We start from the raw sequence: 27,894 nt of genomic DNA on the forward strand, positions 1-27,894 counted from the left end.
AGCTGGGTGGTATAGTGGATGGAGCACTGCACTCAGAGTAAGGAAGACTTGAGTTCAAGTTTTGCCTTAGACACCTGGTAGCTGTATGACCCTAGACAAGTCGCATCCTCTTTCAGCTTCAGTTTTCTCATCTGTAAGAAAAGAGAATTGGGCTAGATGGTTTTAGAGATCACTTCCAGCTCTCTCTCTGTTATCCTATGATTTTTCATAGTCTGCAAAGGCACTGTAGATGGCTTTTTATGATTCTGGCAATTCTAAATCAGCAGATTCGAGTTCAGTATAAAATATTTAAGGTCATCTGACCTTACTGGTCCTCATTTTTCTTAGCTATAAAATAAAGAGGGTGTGGACTATATGATCTCTTCTAGCCCCAGATCTTTCAATCTGTTATCCTAACAATTCTGGTTAGGAAGAAAAGCAAAGCAACCAAAGAGATAAATGTAGCTGAAGAGGGACCTCTCCAACAAGATCAGATTTCAAAAGAGCATGTAAGAAATAAAGAAGGGAACTTATCATTTTGTTGTTTTTCAGTTGTTTCACTCGTGTTCAACTCTTCATGACCCCATTCTGTGTTTCCTTGGCAAAGATACTGGAGTGGTTCACCATTTCCTTCTCTTGCTCATTTTACAGATGAGGAAACTGAGGCAAACAGGGTTAAGGGACTTGCCCAAGTTCACACAGATAGTAAGTGTCTTAGGCCACATTTGAACTCAGGTCTTCTTGACTCCAAGCCCAATGCTCTATCCACCACACCACCTAGCTGCCCTGGTCTCCTAGCCTATGCAAATTACAGCTTTCACAGTATTGAAAGGACATGCAAAGAATAGAGGCAGTGAACTGCCATAAGCTGTATTTAAAGATTCATAGAAAAGGTAAGAGGGAGAGACTGCAAACCTGGAAATGGTCAAATGTCCTGAAGTTACAAAAAGGGATAGAAGTCAAAATGTAGAAATTATGGATGTGTCAGGTTAGCACTGCTCCCCAGAAAAATTCTGTAACAGATTATTAAACAGATGGTTTGTGAGTACTTCAGAAGGGAAGCAGTGGTGGCTAGGATCCAGCATAAGCTTACTGAAAGTTAGTTTTATCAAAATACTTGCACTAGGAGGAGGGATGGGGAATGAATCTTTGATTGGTAGGTCAGAGATACGTTGTTGCAGTGTGTATGTGGATTTCAGCAAGGCTTTTGAAAAAGTCTGTCATGATATCTTTATAAACAAGGGAAGGAAATGCGAACAAAAGATGGCACCATTAATTGTAGCTGTAACTGATTAAATGCCACTAATGAGTGGCAATTAATGCATCAGTATCAAACAGGAGGAAATTCTGTAGTGATATTTGATAGGTGCATCCAGTTCAATAATTTTTTGAACGATTTGGATAAACAAAGAAATCACACTTATCAAGATTATGTTTAAAAAAAACTTAGAGTCACATGTAATGTGTTTGGTGAGAAATTTTCAGTGTTAAAAAAAAATCCTGAGAAGCTAGGACAATAGGCTAAATCTGACAAAATTATATTTGAATGCGATTATTCTAAATTCCTGCACTTAGGTTCAAAAAATCAACTGTACAAATGGCAGATGCACCTGTATCTTGAAACATGACTTTACAACATTTTATGCAGGAAAAAAATTTAGATATTTCATTTGACTGAACTCAGTTTGGCTCCAGAGTGGGATACCACTACAAAAAAAGGCAATAAAATGTATTTGGGCTACTATTAATAACAATAATTCAATTTATATAGTACTTTACCTTTTATAAAACACTACCCTCAGAGGAATTCTGTGAAATGAGTAGTGTGAGTGTTGTTTATCCTTTTTTTACAGATGAGGAAACTGAGTCTCAGAGAAGCCACATGGCTATTGAGTGGGAGAGTTGGGACTTGAAACCAAATCCAGTATTCTTTTTTTCACCATACCATAGAACCTCTCCATACCTCATAGAAGTGTTCTATCCATTAAATAGAGGATAGAAGACTTATATACTCCCTCCCAATTCCAAAATTCTATGATCTTCTTAATGAGTGACTTTCCAGAGAACAAAAGCCCATTTCTCTGATTCAGCCAAAATCACACCATTAAGGTTTCAGCTAATGAGTTGCTGACATTCTTGGGTTTAATGCCACTTGCTGTTAGGCTATATAACTCAGTGATCATTTTCATTTATCATTATAATTGGATGTCCCTTCTCTCCCTTCCCTCCCTGTCCAAAAAGTGGTTGAATTCAAATTTGCCCAACTTAGAGTATAGACCTTTGAAAATAACAGGAAGGGAGTGGGGGGTCAGAGTGAATTTTTCTTTCATGTAGTATCCAGATCTACTTTGTTTTAAGACCCAGAAGACTTGAGTGTTTACCTTTAATAAAAACCAAACCATTTTCTTACACCACTCAATTTGCAGTGTGTTCATTTGCTTATTAGCCAATTGGAATTCAATAATGCCCAAGAGTGTAGGAGTAGAAGATTGTTTCTTCCTATAGGAAAAAAAATGTGGTTTGCCTTGAGGGGAAGTACTTAGCCATTTTTTTCCTCTTTGATGCTATTATCAAATCCTAGTCTTTCTTAAAATTCTGCTTTCTTCATGTTTCCGAACAACATTTTATCAGTAATGAAAGCCGGGAAAAGAGATGGCATGTGTTATGACGAAGCGCTCTTCACAATGGTGACAATTTTATTTTTTGAAATAGCTGAAATGATTCCTTTATAGCTTCTCTTTGAAAATTCCAGCTCTATCTGAAGAAACAGGCAAGTAGCTGCCATTAGGGACAGCATTTGTCACTTAATTTGGATGGGGAAATGAGTTCAGCTGGAATGTGACCAAATAAAGGCAAATCCCTGTAATGTTTTATTTTCTCTCCTTTTGGAGATGAAAGGAAGTGACAAAAAGCAGACAGTAAGAGGGAAAAGTGAGAGCCTACATCAAAGGCAAACTTACTGAGGGCCCTATTTGTCTTTGTGAATAATTCAGTTGGGAGCTGAAAGAGATGAATACACAAGTTATTATGCGATCTTCAAAATATGTGAAAAAAAATCACCAATGTATATAATATATACGCCAAATATATAATAATGAAATATAAACGTGGTCATTTGTAATGACTGTACTTCGATTTATGTCTGCAGAAGAAAATTTCGTTACCTTTCTCATTTTTTTTTTATTATTTTAATCAAAAATGTTACATGCAAATTCAGTCATGTAACTAATTCAGAGAACTTTTCTTAGAAATTCTAGTTAGTGACAAAAGTCCTGACCTTCAAATCTAGAGGTATAAGTTGGAAACCCAGGTCTGACACTTAGAAGCTACGTGAATATATGTTGTTGTTGTTATTGTTGTTGTTGAGTCCCTTTCAGTTATGTCCAACTCTTCATGATGCCATTTGGGGTTTTGCTGTCAAAGATAGTGGAGTGGTTTGCCATTTCCTTCTCCAGCTCATTTTACAGATGAGGAAACTGAGGCAAATAGGATTCAGTGACTTGCTCAGGTTTGCATAGCTACTAAGTGTCTGAGGCCAGATTTGAACTCAGGTCTTCCTGACTCCAAGCCTGGCACTCTATCCATTGTGCCAGCTAGCTGCTCATGTGGTCATGTACAAATTATTTAACCTCCCTCAGCCTCATTTTCCTCATCTATAGAATGGTGACTATTATCCCTGTACTAGGTAGTCACTAGGTTGTTTTCTGGAAAGAACTTTGTAAACCTTAGAGAAATAGGGCGGTAGCAGAGCAAGAAATTGAATGAGAACCCCTCAAAAAGTATGCACAGCAACAGTGTCAAACTGACACAGAAATGGATCCCTGTGGGCCTCATATTGACTTAGAAAACTACAAATTCACATTATTTATGTTGTATTGTATCACTTACTTTGTTAAATATTTCCCAATTACATTTTCATCTGGGTAGGGCCTCACTCTGGAGTGTTGTAAACCCCATATTTGACACCTCTGATGTAAAGCACGTCTCCAGTACCTTACCTCAAGACAATAAGTAAGAGAAAGGATCATAGCACATTGCTTGACAATGTTAATTATTAGAGACCTTTGAAATATTTTAGCAGAAATTGTCCTAGAGAAGTCTAAGCTAAGCAAAAAAGTGAAATAGTCTTAAAAGTTAAGGCTCATGGGGGTTAAAAGTTACTACTATCATCAGCTTAATCTTCAGCTCAAAAACATTCAGAAGCTCCTTTTGCCTACTGGACAAAGTACAAATTTCCTATCTTGAAATTCCAGGCCCTTTACAATCTGTTCCCAATCCACCTTTGTAGCCTAATCTCCCCCTGCTCACTCATACCTGACCTCTAAGCCTTTAGTATAGTCTCTGTCCTCTGACATGTCTTGTGTATTCTAACCTCTGAAGTTTCATTCACATGTTTGCTCCTGCCTGGTTCACTTCCCCCCTTCTTCTCTACACATCATTAAGGACCCATCTCAAGTTCCAATTTCTCAGGGACCAGTCCAGCTCAGGGGGAAGCTCTTCCTTTTGCAAACTGGTTTTTTGAACAATTCATTTGATAGTTGTCAATGTATAGAATCACAAAGTGGTGACCTTTTAGAGCTGGAAGGAGCCATTTAGGTCATCTAATACAACCTCTTACTGTATAGATGAGGACTCAGAAACCCACAGAGCCCAGGTGCACACAGAAAGATATTGAAAATTAGGGCTAGAATCAATGGATTGGTCCATTGTTCCTTCACCTCCTCAGTGTCCTTTGTCCTCCAAAAGATCCTGAATTCCTGCAGGTTTGAGACCATGCCTTATACTTTTGTAACCCTCATATTGCACAAAATAGGCTAGGGAATAGGGGCCAAATATGTGATTTCATTGGTATAAATAGCTCCTATTCAGAGATATCCTCTACCAATGTAGATTGTCATATGCTCTGGTCTTTAGAACATAGAGGGTTGCCCAGAGACCCAAGAGATTAAGTGCCTTGCCCAGCATGACAGAGCCAGAATCTGCCAGAGGTGGGACAATCAACTCCTTCTATCAATGGCAAATCAGCATCTTTTCTGCAACTTATAGTTTTAGAGAGAATACTATGCTAAATGAATTGCCAAGACTTATATATGTATGTATATGAATATGTCAGAAGTGGAACTTGAATCCAAATCTTCTGGCTTTGAGTCCTAATCTCTATCTATACACAAATGAAATGTCATGCTGCCTCTCACATAGTATATAGATGGATGAAACCACTTAGCCATCTAGCTTGACTTTTTCATGGAATTAACCACCTTGAGTGTTGTGCTAAATCAACTTGAGATTTGAACATTATAAAGACATATCCAATTCTCCTGAGGCATTGACTATTCCATCCATTCTGCTTTAATTAAGGCAGGAATCTGTAGTGGTGTGATGATAATCAACCAATAAATTCAGCATCCAGTCACGTCCACTGATTTATATTGATCTGTATCCTTCAATGTAAGGCTGAAAATTTTCCTTGACCTCCCTTGACTGGATACATCATTTAAACAGATTTAATTAAGCAGCATTACTAAGCCAGTACATAAAAATTAGTCATGTGACCTTGGGCAAGTTCTTTTTCTTCTGTGGGTTAACCTTTCTTCATTTTTCAAATAAGAAACCCAGATCAACTAAGGTCCCTTCCAGGCCAACATTCTGCCACCTAAACTCTCTGAGTCTGTTTTCTCTTCCATAAAATAGGGACAATTATGCCCACCTTGAGTAGTTTTCATAATGAAATTAGATGAGCTATGATGAGATTCATTGAAAATACAAAGTAAAGCTCATGGACTTTCAGAGTTGGAAAAGACCCAAGAGTGATCACGTAGTCCAACCTATATTGGTCAGCATCCTTGACAAAGATAACCATTCTCTGTTTGAAAATCTCCACAACCTATATGCACAAACATATTTATAGCAACTCTTTTTGTGGTGGCAAAGAATTAGAACCTGGGGGAAAGCCTATCAATTGGGGAATGGCTGAACAAGTTATAGTATATGATTTCAATGGGATACTACTATGCCACGAGAAATGATGTGCAGGATGGTTTCAGAAAAACCTGGAAAGACCTATGTGAATTGATGCATCGTGAAGTGAGCAGAACCAGGAGAACATTGTTCAAAGTAACAGCAATATTGTAAGATGATCAGCTGTGAACGATTTAGCTATTTTTGCCAATACAACAATCAAAGATAATTCCAAAGGACTTATGATGAAAAATGGTATTCACCTCCAGAGAAAGAATTGTGTCTGAATGTAGATCAAAGCATACTTTTTAAATTTTTTCTTTATTTTTTTCTGGTCTATGTTTTCTTTTGCAACATGGCTAATATAGAAATGTTTTGCATGAAAAAAAATACACCACTCAAAAAAATCAGATAAGAAAGAAAAAAGAAAATCTTTACAAAGGAGAATTCACCATCTTCTGAGTCAGTTTATAACCACCTTTGGACACCTTTGTTAGGAAACTGTTTTTTCCTTATTTTGGCTCCAATGTGACATCCTGGAATTTATGCCTTCTAGTTTCTCAATCCTAACAGAACAAATCAACTCTCTCTGCCCCATGACAACCCTTCAAATAAGTGAGATAGCTACTGTGTGTCCCATAAGTTGGTTGTTGTTTTCTTCCTTTCTCTCTCTCTGTCTCTCTCCCTCTCTCTCTCTCTCTCTCTGTCACTGTCTCTCTCTTTCCCTCTTTCTGTCTCTGTCTCTCTGTCTCTCTCTTCTCTTACTATCTGTGTCTCTCTCTCTATCTCTGTCTCTCTGTCTCTCTCACTGTCTCTGTCTCTCTCTCTCTTTCTCTGTCTCTGTCTGTCTGTCTGTCTCTCTCTGTCTCTCTCTCTTTCCTTTTCTTCTTAGGTAAGCTTACTTAGTTCCTTCAAGAGATGAGCTCAAGGCTAGTCACTGTTCTGGCTGCTCCAGATATATATTCTGGATATATTCCAGTTTGACAATGACCTTCCTGAAAGGTGGCACCCCAAACTAAACTCAGTATTCCAGGAAGAATCTGAGCAGGGCACAGGGAGGCAAAACCAACACCTTCTTTATTTTGGATGCAGTTTCTATTATTTCCTCTTCTCTCCATTCACATGGTCATTACCTTCTCAGGTTCTCATCATCTCTCACCTGAATGTTTGCAGTAGCCTCCTAACTGTTCTCTCTGAATCCAGACTTTCCCCTCTCCAATCCATCCTCCACACAGCTGCCAAATGAGTATCTTAAAGCACAGGACTGACCCTGTCACTCCCTTCAGGAAGTTTTAGTGGCTCCTGATCACCTGTAGGATAAAATTCTCACTCCTCTGCTAGTCATTTAAAGCACTATGCAATTTGACTGCCTCTCCACCCCCTGCATCCTTCCAGACTTATTTCACATTACTCCCCTTTAAACACTTCAAGTACTCCAGGGGCAGCTAGGTGCCCCAGCAGATAGAATGCTGAACTTGGAGTCATAAAGACCTGAGTTCAAATCCTGTTTCAGACACTTACTAGTTGTGTGACCCTGGAGAAGTCATTTAACCTCTGTCTGCCTCAGTTTCCTTATCTGTAAAATGAGAATAATAGCACCTATCTCCCAGGATTGTTGTGAGGATCAGATAAGATATTGGTAAAATGCTTAGCACAGTACCTGGCATTTAATAAGCTGATTTCCTTCCTTCCTTCTAAACTGTCCTATTTCCTTTTATCTTTAGACAACATCCTGCCTTCCATCTCTGTGTCTTGCCTATGTCTCTAATATTCTCTCTCCTTACCTCTCTTAGTCTTTTGGAATGTCCATCTCCAGCTGAAAGCTTACCTTAAGCTCTGCCTCTTACACGAGGCCTTTCTTGCCCTCTCCCAGAATTGCTTTGTATTTACTTCATATATATTCTATATTTGCTTGTCTCCCCTATGGAATGAAATGTAATTTTCTCCCCTATGTTATTTAAGGTCCTTGAGGGCAAGTGCTATTTCATGTTTACCTTTATGTCCCTAGCATCCAGCATGATACCTGGAACATAGGGGATGCCTAATAAATGGTTATTTATTGATCCATCCTACAGAGCTAGCTTAGGCAGTGAACAATGGGGCTGTCTCAGTGTTCTTAACTAGGAGTCATCATTTATTTCCCCAAACCTCCTTCCTGAGAAGTTTGTTGGAACTGCTATTCTATAGATCAAAAACAACCAAGAGATAAGATGACTTGTCCAGGGTCACACAGCTGAGTGGTAGATTTGGGACTAGAACAGTAAATATTTGTATTTTCAGGTCCTTGCTTATTCACAATAGTCATAACTGCCTTATGGATAGAGCCCTCCCCCTCTATCCTCCATTTACAAGCACACAGAGAGGTTTACAAAGGTTGTTTTTTTTTAAGTATTATCCCCATTTCACAGATGTGAGGAAACTCATTCTTAGAAAAGTCAATGATTTCTTCATGTCATACAGACACTTAGTGCCAGAACTGGGTTTCCATCCCAAGCTTCTGGTGTTTTTTACCCTATACCAGTCAGAGATAAGTACAGCCAGACCATGAATCCAGGAGTTCTTATCCTAGGTCCAGTATTCTTTCTGCTTCACCACAGGAACATACGTAGTTCTCTGCCCTGGCCCATAGATAAAAATGTACCTCTTAGGACTGGCTGTCCAATGGAGTCTCCCTTCCCCAGAACTAACCAGCTGAAGCAGAGTGTTCTCAGCAAGGACCTGTTGACACTAACCGGAATCAGCTGTTGAGGTCCCAGATGCTCAAACTTCAGTGCCAACACAATCTGCTTAGGGAAATGGCATACATAATTAATTACATCCCTTTCTGGTCCTGAGCCTTTTGGCCATATGGTCTAAGGGGAAAACAACAGGCCACAACAGCCCTGTATTACAACCCCTCCAATCAGTATTGCCCGCCCACAGCATCCCCAGAGAACACAGATTACCAGCATGGGGGCTGCTGCTGCTACCTCCTGGTGACATTCACAAGCAAATAATGCGGGCGCCACTCCAGCTCCCCAGCCACTGAAGGTTTTCCAGTGATTCACGTTGAGAGTCACATTTAAAAGGAAAATTGAAAAGGTGAAAATGAATGGGACAGGTTTCACAAGAATGATAGACATTGTCTGAAAAAGTCATAGTTAAGGAAGTATATGCAGATGAAAAATTGGTCCATATGTTATGTTATGTTATGTTATGTTATATTATGTTGTATTACATCATATTATGTCATGTCATATTATATTATGTCATAATATCATATCATATATCTGTTATATATATTCCTCCTACAGAAATTTCAAAAATCATTTAATTTTAGAAGTTATTATTGTATTTTCAACAGTATGGTAACAAATTTTATTCAAAAAAAGCCATAATAATAATAACATTTACATAGAGATTTAAGGTTTACAAATCTCTTCACAAATTTTACCCCATTCAAGATCCTCACAACAGCCCTAGGTGATAGGTGCTATATAATATTATCTCCATTTTACAGAAGAGGAAACTGAGGTAGACAGAGGTTAAGTGACTTGTCCACATTCACATAAGTATCTGGACTGGATCTGAACTCCAGTCTTCCTGACTGCAGTGCCACCCAACTGCCAATAATAGCCACAAAAAACTCAAAAGAATTTTTTAAGCCACATGATAATATTAAATTCTAGTCATACCAACAAAATGAGGACAACATATATAAGTACGTTCAGAGTAGATACATAGGGAATACAAAACAAATAAGAAAGAGCAAAATTAGAAGGTAGTTTGGGAGGAGCACAAGCTATTAGGGTCAGGAAAGGATACAGGTAAGTGGTGCTTGAGCTACCTTCTTGAGGGAAGTGAGAGATTCTCAAAGGGAAAATGAGGAGTATATTTCAGGCATTGGAGCCAGCCAGCACCAATGCAGAGGCCGAATGTGGAGTGTCCTGTGTGAGAAAGTGAGAAGTCCAGTTCTGTTGGACTATAGCTTATGGGATGGAGAATGAGGTATAAATTCTGAAATTAGAAGCTGGAAAAATAGCTTAGGGCCAGGCTGTAGAGGGATTTAAAAGACAAAAAGAGGAGTTTTGTTTGATCCCAGAGGCAAAGGGGACCCAGCAGATCTCATTAAGTAGGGATATGGTACAGTCAGATCTGTGCTTTCAGAAAATGCCTTTATCTGGTAAACCATGATTCCAGGTTGCAAATGATGAAGAATGTTCCCCACCTCCTAACAGAGAAGTGATAGATTAGATATGGAGAACGAGTCATAGCTTTTTTTTTTTTTTGGACATAGACAAAGAGAGAATTTGTTGAGTTGCTTTGTTTTGTTTTGTTTTTGACTATGAATATTCGTTAAAGGGTTTTGCTATAGTTTCTTGGGGGGTTTTCTCTTCTAGTTGGAGTGGGGAGGAGGAGTAGGATAGAAAGAAGAAAAAAATCAATGCTTGTTAATTGAAAAAAAGGGAGATTTTTTTAAATTGCTGGTAGCTCTATATGGATTTGGGATTTGAAAGGTGCAGATTTGAGGGGGACCAACTAGGAGGCCACTGCAGTAGAGGAGAAGAGAGCCTCAACTGAAGTGGTAGCTGTGTGAGGGGTTAAATGCAAGAGATATTGAGTTAGAAATTAAAAGATTTGTCAATTGGTTTATTCATGTGGGATGAGAAAGAATAAGGATAATACTGAAGTTATAAACCAGAGAGTCTGAGAGGATGGTATTATCCTCAACAGAAAAATTCAGGTTCTATAACGTAGAAAACTTTGGCTGGTGAAGAGCAGGGAAGGAAATAGTGAAGTGTGTTTTGGACATATTGAGTTAGAGAGACTTATGGGACATTTTTAAATGTCCAACAGGAAAGCTAGTAGTGTGGGTCTAGAATTTAAGAAATACTAGGGCTGATCTATGAGTTGCCTACATAGAATAATAATTAAACCCTTGGTATCTAATAAGGCCAGTGAAATAGACTAGAGAAGGCCAGGACATGTTGTTGAGTCGTTTTTCATTGTGTCCAACACTGTGACCCCAGTTAGGGTTTTCTTGGCAAAGATTTTGGAATGGTTTGCCATTTCCTTATCCAGCTCATTTTACAGATGAGGACATTGAAAGGGTTAAGTGACTTGCCAAGGATCATATAACTAGTAAGTGTTTGAGGCTGAATTTGAACTCACAAAGATGAGTCTTCCTGACCCCAGGCCCAGCACTCTATCTACTGTACCACCTAGCTGCCCAGTACGTCCAAAATTAAGGGGCATGATATAGATGGTAAACCAGAAAAGGAGACTGTAAAAGAGCTGTCAGAGAGGTAAGAGGAAAACCAGGAGAGAGTAGAATCACAAAAAAAACTGAAGAGAAGTTTCCAGGAGAAGGTGGTCATCAGTGTCAAATTTAGCAGAAAAGTAAAAAAAGATGATAAGAAATGATCATTAGATTTGTCTGTATTTAATAGGGAGATTGGGCTTTTTTTAATTTAATGGGGCTTTGGGGTCATATTATGTAGCTTTGAGTCCCAGCTGTTACTTATCACCTTATAACTTTGAGAAAGTCACTTTTCCTTTGTAGGTCTCAGTATCCTATGGTGCAAAATGAAGAGGCTGAATTACTTGGTTTTTAAGGGGCCAAAATCACAATGTGCCCATTTTACAGATGAAAAAAAATATTCAGGGAGGAAAAATAACTTATCACATTGCTAGTGAATGTTAAAGCCAGGAATATGATCCAGATCTTCTAAGCCTAATATTTCCACCACAATAGAATGTCTTCCAGTACCAAATAATCAATTTGGTTAAAGTAAAGAGCTCTTAAGCTAGGAGGCCAGAAGAGGTAAGTTCTAGTAATTCTAACTGTGTGATCCTGGGCAAATAATTTCCCTTCTCTGGACTTCAATTTTCTTAGTCACAAAATTAGGATGTTAGGCTAGATGAATTAGAAGCTCCCTTTCTACTCTAAAATTCTATGAAAATTTAAGTTCACATTGATAAGACAAACTCTGTAACATCATGAAATTCCTTCTGACTCATCAAAGAAAAATTAAAGTGTTTTAATTCTTTGATATCTGATAAACCATCATTATCCAACAAATATTTTAAATGTATTTATTGAATATTTAAGTTTCCTCCAATTACATATAAAAATCATTTTTAGCATTCTTTTTTTAACATTTTGAGTTCCAAATCCTCTCTCTCCATTCCTCCCCTCCTCCTTCACTGAGAAGGCATGCAATTTGATATAGGTTACACGTGTGCAGTCATGCAAAATGTATTTCCATATTTGTCATCAACAAATATTTATTGAATGCCTACTCTTTCTACAACTGTGTGCTCTGTTATTGCTAACATGGATGACAGAAAAGAAGTAAATGATGTAATCCCAGCATTCAAAAAAGGTATACTATGTTTGGAAATTCACGATTTACAAACATGAAATCATTAGAAAACAATGACAGGCAGAATATGGCTAAATGCTAAGTTGTATAACACAGTTACAAAATACTAAATTAGGTTGGGTAAAGGGAAAGACCGAGGGTTAAAAGAAGAAAAGAATGGAAAAAAATATGGCAGCTGATCCAGGAAACAATACTTTGCTCTTTTCAGAAGGCTTTTATTAAACCTTATTTTAAGTTCGTGTTCTGGCTTTAAAGAAAATACATTTAATTTTTCTTTAAATTTATGTGATACAGTCGAAAGAACTAGTCTTAGGACCTGGGTTCAAGTCCCAACTTATTACTATGTGATCACAGGCAAATCTCTCTACTTCACCTCTCTTGCTATCAATTTCTTGTCTATAAAATAGGGATAATTTTTCATACTACCAATTTCACAAGTCACACTGGCTACATGTGGCAGTAAGAACCCAGGCTTTCTGACTCCTAGATTAGTGATCTTTCTTGTCTATCTGAAAGCATTTATGAGGCTCTTACTATGTGCTAGGCCCTGTGCTAAAAGCACTGGGGTAGGGATATTGTAAGACTTAAATGACATGATGAATGTAAAGCACTTTGCCAACCTTAAGCACTAAATAAATGCCAGTAAAGATAATTGTCATTATTATTATTATTAGTGTCCTGTCAGCAGGTCTCTAGTCTGGTAATGACTTCATTCCCTGAGCCTTCTACTACATTCCTGCTGAGCTCAAGCAGTGTTTATAGAGCAGGACAGGAGTGTGCTAGTAAATGTTTAACAACCAGGCTCTCCAAAAGGGAAAAAAATGTTCATATATACTTTTAAATTTACTCTTCATTATTAACATTTTCTGTATCACTTAAGTCTACAAATCAACAAAACAATAAATTGAGCCCTGGTTTGTAGTATTTGTCCATTTCTGAGGTGTAAATGCTCACACTGAAAATTTTAAAATTGCTCTTAAAAGTTGATTAGAGCTGGAAAAAACAGGGTCCCTGCTCTCAAGGAGCTCATATTCTAATGGTGGGAAGAAACATGTAAATAACTTGGCAAAGCAAGATTCCTGTGAAATGGAAGGTAATCTCAAAAGGAAGGAATGGAGGGGCAGGAAGGATAAGAACCAGAAAAGCCTTCCTGCAAAAGATGAGAATTAAGTTGAATATTGAGTGAAATCAGGAAAGTTAAGAGGGAGAGGTGAGAAGGCAGAACATTCAGGAATGGGGGCAGCCAGTACAAAGGCGATGGCACGTTTGGAATAGTAACTAGGCCTGTGTAGCTGGATCATAGCATGTGTGAAGGGGAATAAAGTCTAAGATTAGACAAGCAGAAAGGGGCCAGGTTGTGAAGGGCTTTAAATTCCAAACAGAGGATTTGCTATTTGATCCTACAGACCATAGGGAGTTACTGGAGCTTGTTGAATAAGAAGGCAGCATGATCAGACCTGCACTTTAGGAAGATCGCATCTACGGCTGAACGAAAGATAGATTGGAGTGCAGGGGAGGTTTGAAGGAGGGAAACCAACCAGCTGGGTATTGCCATACTTTAGATGAGAAGTGATAAGGGCCTATGCTGGGATGGTGGCTATGTGGATGAAGAGAAGGGAATGTGTACAAGAGATGGTGTAAAGGTAGAAACAAGAAGATCTAACAGATTTGGATATGTTAGGGTGGGGAAGGGGACGTAGTGTGAGTGAGTAGAGGTTGATAACAATGTTTCAAGGCTGGATGGCTGGGAAGATGGGGGTACTCGTGATAGTAATGGAGAAGTTGGAAGAAGCAAGGGTGGGAAACCTGGACCATATATGGCCTTCTAGGTCCTTAAGTGCAGCCTGTTACAGCACTTGCGACCTAGAGGGCCACATGTGGCCTCAAACCCCCACCCCTGGTTTAGGGGGAGAGATAATGGGTTCAGTTTTGTACAAGTTGAGTTTAAGAAGCCAATGATATAGGCATTTTTGAAATGTCTGACATTCAGTTGTTAACGCTGGACTGAAGTTCAGAAGAAAGATTAATATTGGGTGCTTTCAGGAGCAAGATTAAGATGCTAGCTTACTTTCTATGTGTATACATACATAGAGGTACTGATATCTACAAATAGATATATGTTTAGACATGAGTATATTTAGCTACCCAGCTAGTAGTAGTAGTAAAAGTACACCAATATGTCTAAAAGCAAAAGACAGCTGATGTGGCCTCCTAGGCAATCACGGGTCTAAATAATGTCGTTTGTCTCCACAGTGAGCCTCGGAAAGTTGTCCTGCACAAAGGCTCCACAGGGCTGGGCTTTAACATTGTGGGCGGAGAAGACGGAGAAGGTATCTTCGTATCCTTTATTCTAGCTGGAGGACCGGCAGACCTGAGTGGGGAGCTCCAGAGAGGAGACCAGATTCTTTCCGTGAGTATTTGCTTTCAAACCATTTTTGTTTCTTCCTTCTGGGCTTGACACCATCCACGGGGAAAGTCGCTTTCAATTGCTCGTGAAAGCTTTTTAATTACACAACCAGAGATGATGGAGTTACTTGGGTCCAGGTGTGCAATGTAGCATAAACGGTGATCAGGTTGTGAAGGAGATGAAGCAGAGTTCTAGAGCTTGCTGATCTCACCTTCCCAGGGTTTTCAGCTTTTTCTGAACTGGAGTAGAAGAATTTTTGCTTTGAGGAACAGAACTTATAATTTTCATTCTTTCATTAAATACTGAAAACTGTGTTGAGGAGTGCTGAACCTTCCAGTTCTCCTCTGTACCAAGAGCCTCCTTGTTTCCTGGGTTCTGAGATATGCTGCACTCAATCCCTAAGTACTCCTCCCCTCCTACTGCCCCTTCTCCTGACATATAGTACATAGTGACCCAGTATATTAGTATTATTGAAGACATCTGTTTAAGTCATTTATCACCTGTATTGTCTTGGGCAAGTCACTTCCAATCCAATCCATTCCAATAAACATTTATTAAGTACCTATTATGTTCCAAATCCTGTGCTAAGCACTGGGGATACAATTAATAAAAAGAAAAGCAGTCCTTGCCCTCAAAGAGGTTATAATCTAATACAGGGAGAAAACATAAAAGGAGGCAGAAAAGTGGGGTAAGGAGTGGGGGCAGCCCAGGGGGTACCCAGTGCAGAGGCATATTGTTCCACGGAGTTGAAAGCAGGCTGAACAACAGATGCAGAGTGGAGCAAGCTAAAAACTCCAGTTTCTACCCTCTGTAAAGAAAAGCATTGGGAGGAGTTTGGTACTGTGCCTTCTAATCAGAGGGCAGAGGAGGCTGAGGGGAGTAGCTCCAGTCAAGGTTTGAATTAGCAGAAGAACCTTCGTTTCCTCATCTGATAAATGACTAAGTGGGAGTAGATGACCTCTGAGGTCCCCTGAAGCTCTAAATCTATCTAAATACAAGCATTTAGGTTTCTATCCTGCTATGTACCACCTGCTTGATCCTGGGCTAACTCTTTCCCTTCTATGAGCCTCAGTTTCTTTATCTGTAAAAATTAGTAGGTTGGACTCAATGACTCTTCCAGGTCTAAATCTACAATCCTGTGATTCTGCCACCGTAACTGAATGTCCAAGCCTGGCATTCATACCCTTTCCCCTTCTTACCTTTGTCCGAGAGGGTACGGGATATTGGATTTGGAGGCACTGACATGCATTTAGGTCTCTGCTCTGCTATTTATCTGCTTGACCTTGAGTGAATCCTTTCCCTTATATGATCCTCAGTTTCTTTATCTACAAAATTGGGGGTGGGGGATAAGGACTAGATGACATCTAAAGAACTTTGCAATTCTAGATATTATGCTCCAATCGCACACTATGGACAAGAGTAGGTTTTCTAGGATTTGTTAATAATGGCAAGGAGAATATTCAAATTCAGAAATGAATCACCAGAATAAGGTGTTTTGTAATGTATATAAAAGAAACTTCATAGCTTAGTAAGTAGAGATGTGACTTTGGTGTTAGGATGATCTGAGCTTAAGTCTTACCCCCAGCACATGGTGGTTATACAACTCTGGGTATATCACTAGACTCCTTAGTATCCTAGGTAACTTTTAAGATCACAATAGTTTCTGATCTGTATTGGTAGAAGGAATTTCTTTACCACTGAGATATCTACACTAATGAAATCACTGGATGAAACAAAAAAAACCCAAAAAACCGTAACTGCCCAGTCCCAAAGTGGATGATACCTTAGATTTTCTAACCTAATTTTTAAGGAAAGTTCTTTAGGCTTAGCTTGGGCAAAAAAACTCTTCAGACCAAGTATCTGATACTGTTGACTGTGGCTTCCTTAGGAATCTAGAAAAAAAAATGTTATCTTCCTCCAGAGAATACCTTTTGCTGATTTAGGATTGGCCATCCTCTGCAATCTGAACCAAACTCATTGGTCTTTTTTATAATTCTAGACTCTATTGCTGGCTGATCAGGAAGTCTCTTGGATTGCAGGGCAGGCTTATGGATGATCTGCTTACATTTTTATGTAATAATTGACTGTGCAACTTCACTTTGGGCAGAGGGAAAAACAAGGACTTAAAAAAAAAAAACACAAAGGTTAAAACAGGATCCTCATCACAGAACACATTCTCCTCACAAAACACATACATAGAGGGATCACCCCAAAACTAGCCTTTCCAATCACAAGTTGTTTTGAAAGTCATGTACTTTACTTAGACACAGCCCTCAGGCTTGCCTCTGAGTAGAGAGCATTGAATGTGACTTAACAGGACTTGCCTCTGTGAGTTATCAGTTATGTATTCTTGGAAGTCATTTAATCTCTGTGAGACTCAGTTTCCTCATGTATAAAATGAGTCTGTTGGACTAAATGATCTCTAATGTGCCTTCCAAATCTAATTTTTGTGATTTGGGGGAGAGCTGGACCTTCAGCTCTCACCATTTAATTTCCTTAATGCTTCCCACAGTCATATTTTGAGACAGAGGAGTTGAGGCGTCCTGTGGCGTATTACAGGGTACTGAAATGAAATCTGTATTCCACATGCCCAGAGAAGAAAAAAAACAATATTCTATCATGGGTTGAAACCCCAAATGTTGATCCTCTCTGCCTGACAAACAATCATCTTCAAATGCCCATACATCTCCACCCTCAGTATTGATTTTGGTCTGGAGGGAAATGAAATATCCTGACTCTGGAGAGCTAGAGTCATGTAAAAGCCTCGTGATGTGTCATCCTTCATAATAGTAGCCCTAGACTGTTTGTGATCCATGGAACTAATTCCCATGGACATTACTGAGACCTCCACATGAGGAAAAGAAGTGGTGTTTTTGAGCTGGGCAACAGAAACTTGAAAACCGAGACAGATGAAAAAGTGTTAACAGACCACAGCTCTCCCTGAACATAAGTCACCAGGCCTGGGCACCGAAAGAACCAGCAGCTGGGATTGTGGAAATAGCGTTGGATTTGAATCATGGTCTCAGAGGATTAGAGATTTAGAGGTAGAAGGAAACCTGGTAGCCACTGTGTCCAAACCCCTCATTTTATAGGAAACTAAGGCACAGAGAGGTGAAAGAACTTTCCCAGGGTGACAGTTACCAAGTGTCTGAGGCAAGATTTAAATCCAGGACTTCATGACTCCAAGTCCAGTGCCCTATCCACCATGCCATTGCGGTATGGACACGACCTCAATTGGTATTGTCCTGATTCTGCCACTTACGACCTGTATGACCTTGAACAAGTCAATTGACTTCTCTGGACCTTAGTTCCTAATCTATTAAAGCAAGGGGTTGAATTAGTAAAGTCTCTTCTACCTCAAAGTCTATGGTCATATGACATTAAAGAGTTATTGAATGCCTTGAAATGCATGTATTGAGTTCACCAGTATGCCAAATACCTGCAAATCATCAACATTCCTTCTAGGGATTTGTTGGTAAATGTTTAATAACTGTATCACCATTGAAAAAAAGAAAGATAGGAGCAACTAGATGGTGCAGCGGATAGAGCACCAGCCCTGGAGTCAAGAGGACCTGAGTTCAAATCCAATCTCAGACCAGACACTTGACCCTGGGCAAGTCACTTAACCTCAATTGCCTCACTAAAAAAAAAAAAAAGTATGTACAATGTGCTTTTAGATTTAATCTGAATTATTACTATTTTCTTCATCACCTTTTTAAATCTAGTCCAGGGGTGAAGAACCTGAAGCCTCAAGTCCGCATGTGGCCCTCTAGGTTCTCAAGTGTGACCCATCGACTGAACCCAAACTTCACAGAACAAATCCTCTTAATAAAAGGGGATTTTTATGTTACCTCCTTTTATTTTATCCCCTTTTACTAAGGGGATTTGTTCTGTGAAGTTTAGATTCAGCCAGAGGGCCACATGTAGCCTCGAGGCCGCAGGTTCCCCATCCCTGGCAGACAGTCAACAGAACAACAAATGAAGCTGATTTCTGAGGTGTATATAAAGGTTGGCTAAAAATAGAGCTATCAGATCTCTGGTTTAATACGGCTCAAGCACACCCCTGATTTCCTCCTTTTCCCCCTGAGCCTACATTCTACTGACTTTTGGTAAGAAAGACCCATTGTGAATGCTATAACCACCCTGGCATCTTGGAGACCTTAAAAAAGAACATGGAGTTAAACTGTCCGTTGTATAAGATAATTTATCTCAGATTGTGGGACTATACTCATCAGTGAGTGCCTTTATTTAATTCACACACACACACACACACACACACACACACACACACGAATTCTTTGAATTGATTTTAGTATCAATATGATTTTATTTTTTCATTTCCCAAAGTGCATAGGTTCGGGGGGTAGAACTGGTACTAATGGGCAAAAGCAAATGGGAAATAGATTTTTAGTCAATATAAAAAATAACTTTCTAATGATCAGAGTTGTATGAACACAGACTGCCTCATTAAATAATGAGATATTTGAGCAGAAACCAGAATATAACCTCTAAGGAGTAAGATAAAGGGGACTGCAGAATTGTTCGCTGGATTGTACTTGATGATCTCTGAGGCCTTGTACTAGTCTGGTATTCTATGATTAGTTCAGATACATGAAAGCATATTTAGAAAGCCGTATAGGTTTCCTCCTTCCCTCCTTTCCTTCCTTTTTCCTTTCCCTTCTTTCCTTCATTCCCTATTCTCTGCCTTCCTTCCCTTCTTTCCCCTGTTTTCTTTCCTCTTTTTCTTCTTCCCTCCATCCTTTATCCTGTCTTTCCCTTTTTTTCCTTCCTCCCTATTCTTTCTTTTCCTTCCTCAGTGTTATTATCCTCTCCATTTTACAGATGAAGAAACTAAGATTCAGATAGGCTAGATTACTAAACTAGGCTAAATTGCCCAGGGTCATACAACCGGCAAATGTTTGAGGTCACATTTGAACTCAGGACTTCCTGACTCTAGATTTAACCCTCTATCCACTGTGCCATCTGACTGCCTGGAGAAGAAAAATATAAGCTTGAGGGAGATAGCAGGACCAAATAAAGGAATTTTTAAAGATAGGAACTTGAATATCACAGAAGTTACTACATAGGAGAGACTGAACATAGAAATGGGGAGTAAATATAATTAATCAATCAAGCAGAATTCATTTTGTCTACTACATACCAGGCAAATTCCTGGAAGAATCAGGAGAGATTGACATCAGGGTCAAACTTATCCATTTTGTCCTTGGCCTAGAGTCAGGAAGATTCACTTTCCTGAGTTCAAATTTGGCCTCAGACATTTACTAGCTATATGACCCTAGGCAAGTCACTTCACCCTGTGTGCCTCAGTTTCCTCATCTGTAAAATGAGCTGGAAAAGGAAATGGCAAACTACTCCAGTATCTCTACTAAGAAAACCCCAAATGGGGTCGCACCAAGTCGGACATGACTGAAAATGACTGAACAACAAACATAAATAGAACAATCCATTTTTCTTTCTTACTGTCTTCTCATGTTGCTTTCTAATTGTATGACCCTGGGCAGTCTCCTCACCTATAAAAATGAGGATGATAATAGGACCTTCCTCACAGAGTTGTTGTAAGAATCAAATGAGACAATATTTGTAAAACCCTTTGCAAACTTTAATGTGCTATCTAGATGCCAGCAACATTTTATTATTATTATTCTGTTTTTCTGTGAGAAGATAAAAAGGAAAGAAAAATCTTTGTCCCTGGATAGTATATTTAGGATGGTGTACACCATCTGCTGTTCATACCTGGACTAGACACAGTGCATTCTGCAGATGGGCTGTTCGGCAGCAACATTACAGCCATGGCTCCTGAAATCATAACTGATATGATTCCTGCTTCAGAACTGTGTATGCATTCCTCAAGAGGAAGGATCCTACCTGTGTTCCACATACTTCTCCTTGATAATAATTTCCCTGTAACTTCGCTTTCATTTCTTCTGTACCAGAGATTCAGGGTCAGGGCCTCCTGGATCAGGAAACATGCTTTCAGAAGGTGGGCAGAGAGCATAATTCTCTTTGTTCAATGGGCAGTCCTATTGATCTAAGCACTTTCTTCCTCATGCATTTATTCTGTGATGTGGCTAATAGCAGAAAGAAACAGCTAGGCCTCTTTTCTATCCATTATTATTTGGTCTTGGGTTATTCTACAAGAGGCTCCAGGAAGGACAAAGTAACACCAGGTCACTTGGGAAATGTTCTTTTTCTTGGTGATTCCAGGCAGCTTGCTTTCTTCATTTTTTTTTAGGAATTTGAGAGAGATGATGACACTTCTGTACCCTTAAGGTTCCCATTGCACCCTTGCAGATGTACCTTTAAATACTTTATGAACTGTTTCCCAAGAGAAATTTGTAGAGATACAGATATTCCACCAGAAAAGAAATGCGGCAGCTCCTTTATTAACTGGGCACAACTGGTACCTGAATAAACAATACTAATTTCAATTTAATTTACCTAAGGAATTTAGAAGAAGTGAGAATGTCTGCTACAAAGCTGCCTGCAGCTAGGGCTGTTAAGATTACTTTATCCTTTATACTTCTTGAAGAAATTATATTGATTATCTTTTGTTTTTACATCACCTATACTTCTCAATGGGCCTTTAAGTGGCACAGTGGATAGAGTACTGGGCTTAAAGTCAGGATGACTCATCTTCCTGAGTTCAAAGCTGGCCTCAGACACTTACTAGTTGTGTAACCCTGGGAAAGTCACTTCACCCTGTTTGCCTCAGTTTCCTCATTTGTAAAGTGAGCTGGAGAAGGAAATGCAAACCACTTCAGTTTCTCTACAAAGAAAACCCCAAATGGGGTCACAAAGAGTTGGACTCAACTGAAACAAGTGAAGAACAATGGTATTTCCTACTATTTTCCTCTTGGTACTCCAATTTGTTAAGATTCATGAATGTATACCAGAGCCATAGTTGGTAGACCAGGTAACTCCTCAGAGTAAAAGCCTCAGCCAGGCAGCGTACAGCTGAGTCAGCGGACTGATCACGAAGTAGTCTGATTCCTCTTAGTGTATCCAATGCCTTTGTAGCTGATATCTTCATAATAGGGAGCCATTCTCTACAACAACAACAAAAAATTTAAGGAGGGGGAAAAGGAAAATTCAGCACAATTAATGCTTCAAAAATTTTTGACCTCATACGCTGTGTTTCACACACATCGTCCCCCCCCTTAATGTAAAATAGAGATTATAACACTTGTCTCCCTCCTTTCACAAACCATAAAGCCTCTTTTTTTCATTTTTTCTACAATAATCCAACACTAAGACTTGATATTCTGTTTCTTTTCCTTTCCCCTCTGTAACAAAGTGGACAGCAAAAGGTCAGAAAATTATAGATTTTGAGCTGAAAGGAACCTTAGAAGCTATTTGTTAATTCCCTTACCCCACTCTTATTTTACTGATGAGTGAACTGAGACCCGAAGAGGTTAAATCACTTACTCAAAGTCATAGTAAGTGTCAAAGTCAGGATTTGAACCCAGGTCCCTTAGCAACTAAGCCAGCAATCTTTTGCTGCCTCTTCACCACTCTAACCAATATAAGAAGGAAAGCTATGATGAAGTTGAGAGTGCTGAGGACCAGGCTCTGATCTTAGCTCTAATACTTAATAGCTCTGTGACCTTATGCAATTCACTTAACCTCCATGGGATTCCTTTTCCTTATCTGTGAAAAAACAAAAGGTTTTACTAGATGGTCCCTTCTAGTCTCAAATCCTCTATCACTTAAAATCCCACCATTAGCAACTTATTCCTATTGCTTAAGTTTTAGACTCTTAAAATGCAATATCCTCTGATGAGGGAACACCTTACTAATAGCTGTAATAATAGCTAGCATTTATATAGTGCTTTAAGGTTTGCAAAGTGCTTCACATATATCATCCCATTTGAAACTCACAATAACCCCTGGAGGTAGGTACTGTTATTTTTCCCCCATTTTACAGATGAAGAAACTGAGGCAAAAAGAGGTTAAATGACTTGCCTTGGGTCACATAGCTAGCAAGTGTCTGAGGCTGGATTTGAACGCAGGTCTTCCTGATTCTAATCCAATGCTCTATTCATTGCATCATCTAATTAGTAATGCCAGCATACTCAAAAGAAGTCTTGAGTGGCAAAAAGGTCACTGGTGTTAAGAAAAAAATGGCTAGTGCCATCATAGGGTGGGAGAATAATATGTGATACAAATGAGTCAGTCAACTTATTAAGTGTCTGGCATGAGCCTGGCACTGTGTTAAGTAAGCCCTGATTGCCCTTGTAGGAATTGGAAGAAGTCTCTGAAACAGCATCATAAGATGGTGACTTTGGCCTCTGGATGTTAAATGAGCTCTCTGTGGCTCTCAGTGATGTCCTCAAGGCTTAAGAAGATGTTCTGTGGCCATCTCATGCTTGTATGTGTCCCTTGGGGGAAGTAACCATTGAAGGCAGATTCAGGCAGTGACATCAGCAGAATCAGACCATGATGCAACCACTGCCTTTGGACTCAGATTTATGCTGTTTATCTGAAAATTCCAACCAAGACTGTTCCCTGAAGGGTTCTGTGTTCTAGATATTTTGGCTCTGGTATACATCAATGAATCCATGGACTGCTTCCCATAAGAATCCTTTCCTGAATACTTGAACTGCTAGCGTCCTCTCTCCCCAAACTACCTTGTATTTATTCTCTATAGTATATATGTATGTATGTGTGTATGTATATATGTGTGCATATATACATATATACTTATACATACACATATACATACACATACATATATACATACATATACATATAAATATACATACACATATATGCTTGTTGTCTCCTCTGTTAGAATGTAAGCTTCTTACAAGTAAGGATTGTTCCATTTATTTTCTTTATATCCCCAACACTTACCACGGTGCCTTGTACATAGCGTGCACTTAATAAATGCATGTTTATTAACTAATTAACCACTGTTGGTACCCCTTTCATCAGCATAGATTACAGCCTATCCGTGTCTTTCCATTCTCTGTGGTTCTCTTTTAATCTTTTAATTTATTTTATTTTTCTATTAACATGCTTTTCTTTTCCATCCTTCCCACCATCCCATTTAAAAGAAAAAAAAAACCTTTATAACAAATAAGTATAGTCAAGAAAAACAAATTCCCATATTATCCATGTCCAAAAATGTATGTCTTTGTCCGTATAACCTCAAGAGGGAATCTCTCTATCTAACATACTGGAGGCCTCCCTCTCGGCCCTTTAGTATTTCCTAGGTACCTGTGCAACATGTGGTCTGCCCATCTGTTACCATTTGCTCATGCACACAGGCTTGATGACAGTTTTTACAAAACCTCCTCCTGCACATGTCATTGATAGGAATGGACTGCAGCTTTCTTACTCCTACCATGTGGCTTTTAATTTTCTTTTAGGCCTCTTGAAATTTTGATTCTTTGAGAACTGAAGTGTTCTAACATCCAAAATCATATATCATCAGTAGAAAAATATTGATGTTAAAAAGATGAATTTCAACGTCAGGGAACCACTTAGGACTATTGAAAATTGTACATAGTTTCTAATACGCAATCAAGACTTGAGCCTAACTCACAGTCCATTTGCAGTGCTTATATAAAGTTAGGTAGAGAGATAGATATGTGCATGTATACATACATATTTATGCATGCATGCATTTTGTTGTTCAATCATTTCAGTCATGTTTGACTCTTCGTGACCCCCATTTGCAGTCTTCCTGGCAAAGGTACTGAAGTCCTTTGCCATTTCCTTCTCTACCTCATTATACAGATAAGGAACTGAAGCAAACAGGGTAATGTGATTTGCCCAGGGTCACACAGCTAGTAAGTGTCTGAGGCCACATTTGAACTCGTGAACATGAGATAAACATGAGCCTTCCTGATTCTAAACCCATTAGATTCTCTCACTCTCTCTCTCTCTCTCTCTCTCTCTCTCCCCCTCTCCCCTCCATATGTATATATAATATATAATACATATACATGCATATATATGTATATGTGTATGTACCAATGAATTAACCCAATGGATTCTCCATGTAATTATATGATATAGCCTAAGAAAATATATTCATCATCAATCTGGCTTTTCCTGGGTGGATTACTAATCTGCTGTGAAGTGAACATTGTTCTCATTGAGAAAGCCTGTAATGTTATAGGACAGCAGTGTCATCAGAAAAAAAAAAAGATGTAGGGAACATGCCTAGCTCTAAGGAATTTTTGCATTTGGACTTTATTCAAGGCATTATTTGTGTCAAAGATTAAAATCATGGATGGGCAAATGACTCCTTTTATGTTATTCTTGCTATTGATGTAGAGGAACATAAAAGACATTTATCTCTGTCATTGTATCTATGAATAAATCTCACATACTTTTTAAAATATGAATGGAAAGCACCTTGTTGAAGAAAGAGATTTTAAGGCTCTATTTTGCTCTACTGAATCAAATATTCTTATAGTCAAAAGACAATAAGCATAGTGAGATTTTATTTTTTCTATACCTCTCAGTCAGTTGAGTGACTGCAAAGCTGTGGTCTGTACACTAATACAATAGTCTTCAAAAGCCTACTTCTTCCCTTCTCATATTTAATCAGAATAACTATAATAGATACATGTACCTATGTCATTCAGTCAGTCAGCAAGAGTCTATTAAGTGCCTATTATGTACTAGGTGCTGTGCTATCTCCTGCGGATACAAAGAAAGGGGGAAAAATGGTTCCTTCCCATAGGGATCTTCCATCTTTTTTTTTAGTCTAGATCTCCTTATCTCAGGTAGGTTGGAAGTGCTTCTCATGGCTCAGTCCCACTCTGACTGGCGTGGAAGCTTTACCTATTCCATTTCTGGCATGGGCCACTTTACCCTCTTTGGGCAGCCTGGTGGCCCTTCACTCCTGAGGACTTACCACATTAATGCTACACTTAGTGTGGATACCTGTTCAGCTTAGTCCACTGTCCCTCAGAACTCTTGAGGCTCAAGAGATCCACCAGCCTCAGCCTACCATTGTGGGTATTAGAGGCATGTCCACATTCTACACAAGGAGACTACATGCAAACCACTACCTACATGCAAGGTGTATACAGTATAAATGGAAGGTAATTACAGAGGGCAGGAACTAGCAGTGATGGGGTGTGGGGGAAGCCAGGAAAGCTTATATTATTCTCACAATTATTTTATAGCCATGCGAACAACTCAGTTGTCTTTTTTTAGAGTAATATGGTGATATTTTCCAACCCAATTTATCAGACAATAGTTATGTACCTACTGTATGCAAGACACTGAGGATACAAAGACACCTACAGACAATACCTGCCCTCAAGGAACTTACTCTTACAGGATATATGTGGAATATATGATGTAAGATTGAGAAGGGAAAGAGCATCATCAAAGCACATCAGAAAAAGTTTTTTTTACAGGTGGAACATGAAGAAAGAAAATCCTTGAAGAAAGCTAGAGCTCTTAGAGGCAGAGGTAAGGAAGGAGTAAATTCTAGGAATAGGGAAATAGCCTATGCAAAAGCATGGAGGAGGTAGACAGAATGATAAATTCGAGAAACAATAAGTTCTGGAATGTAGAGTGTGTTCAGGGTAGCCAAGGGCAGTAAGTCTGGAAAAATAGTCTGAAACTAGACTGTAAAGGTCTTGAAAGCTGAGAAGTTGTATCTTTTATTCTATAGACAGAGGAAGTGACCAGAGGTTCTTAATCCCGAAAACTGCATTTTAGGAAAATTACTTCAGTAATTGTGTATAGGAAGAACTCAAAAGGAATGAGATTAGAAGTTAGGAACCGAATTAGAAAGCTGTTTCAAGTAGTCTAAGAAGTGATGAAGATCTGAATAAGGGTGGTAAAAGTACAATGGGAGAAGAAGGGATGAATGAAAGAGGCATCTTGGAGATAGAATCAGTATGTCTTAGCAACAAATCATGACTCCAAGGTTGTTTTAACCTGGGTGGCTAGAAGGATGGTAGTGCCCTCAACAGAAATAGAGAAGTTTGGAGGAAGGGTGCATTTTGCAAGGGGAGATACTTAGTTCTCTTTAGGACATGTTGAATTTGAGATACCAAGGGGGAAATGCCGTTGGAGATGACCAAAATGGAAATGGTGATTTGGGTGTGGATTTTAGAAGAAATAGTAGGACTGGATAAATAGAGTTAAGAGTCATTTTTATAGATTTGATCATTGAATCCATGGGAACTAGCTATCTCACTGAGAAAGGATGCTAAGAAAAAAGAAAAGAAATCCCAGGACAAAACCTTGTGTGACATTCCTCAATAGAGAGGAGCACGTGAGTGATAAAGTAACTTAGAATGAATAGTCAGAAAAATAAAAGGAGAATGGGAAAGGGGAGCAGCATCTGGAAAAAAAAAACAGGAAGGAGAGAGTATCCAAAAAGAGGGAGTGGTTCATAGTATCAAATGCTACAGAGAGGTCAGGATGGAAAGGGACTGAGAAAAGGCCAGAAAAGGTGCAATTAAGAAATCATTGATAACCTTAGAGACAGAAATTTCATTTGCGTCAGAAACCAAGAAAGAAGCCAGATTATAAGGTATTTAGAAGTGAGTGGGAACAGAGGAAATAAAGGCAATGAAATATATATGTGTATATATGTATATGCATTTATACACACTTACAAATATATACAGATAGACATGTGTATGTATATATATATATACACACACACACATATACACATGCATATACAGATATGTATATTATCCCTTTCCATTCCATTCTCTCTCCTTAAATTGTTGACTATTGTCCCCAAATACTTCCACAACTGTGTCATGTCTAGAACAAATCTCCTTCGTTGGTCAAGTCCAACTACTCTTCTTGACTTCATTTTCCTTGGTGTCAGTTCAACTTCCTCATATAGCATCCTGGATATTAAGCTATTAGAAATGTAGTGAATCAAACATCATTGAAGAGAAAAAGAGATCATTATCACTGGCATATTTGTTCCCTTTCACATCTTTTTTTACCTCCTTCTGGTTCCATATTCTCAGACTGACCTGGCTAAGTTGAGTCTCAGACCAAGTTTTCTATAGGCTTGTTTTACCCTCAAATGATTTTGCCTATTTTATGAGATGATACTTCTCATAACATTTCATCATTCCCTTCCAAAACATGCCCTCAGATATACGATGAAACCAATTCTACCTGCTCCTTAATTCACCATGGAGAATCTGTGAACTATCTTCT

At 38.9% G+C, this 27,894-nt stretch overlaps 1 protein-coding gene across 3 annotated transcripts in view; it reads left to right on the plus strand.

Annotated features, from left to right (window-relative positions):
- Nucleotides 1-27,894, plus strand: part of DLG2 (discs large MAGUK scaffold protein 2) — a 1,559,742-nt gene that overhangs the window by 1,042,952 nt on the left and 488,896 nt on the right. For all 3 annotated transcript variants that reach the window (XM_027848244.1, XM_027848243.1, XM_027848245.1), the window contains one exon: nt 14,556-14,712. In XM_027848244.1, the coding sequence (XP_027704045.1) occupies nt 14,556-14,712 (157 nt within the window). The remainder of the gene's footprint in view (nt 1-14,555; nt 14,713-27,894) is intronic.

The sequence above is a fragment of the Vombatus ursinus genome, unplaced genomic scaffold (genome assembly GCF_900497805.2).
Source record: "Vombatus ursinus unplaced genomic scaffold, bare-nosed wombat genome assembly UNPS02005659.1, whole genome shotgun sequence".
Taxonomy (NCBI): Eukaryota; Metazoa; Chordata; class Mammalia; order Diprotodontia; family Vombatidae; genus Vombatus; species Vombatus ursinus.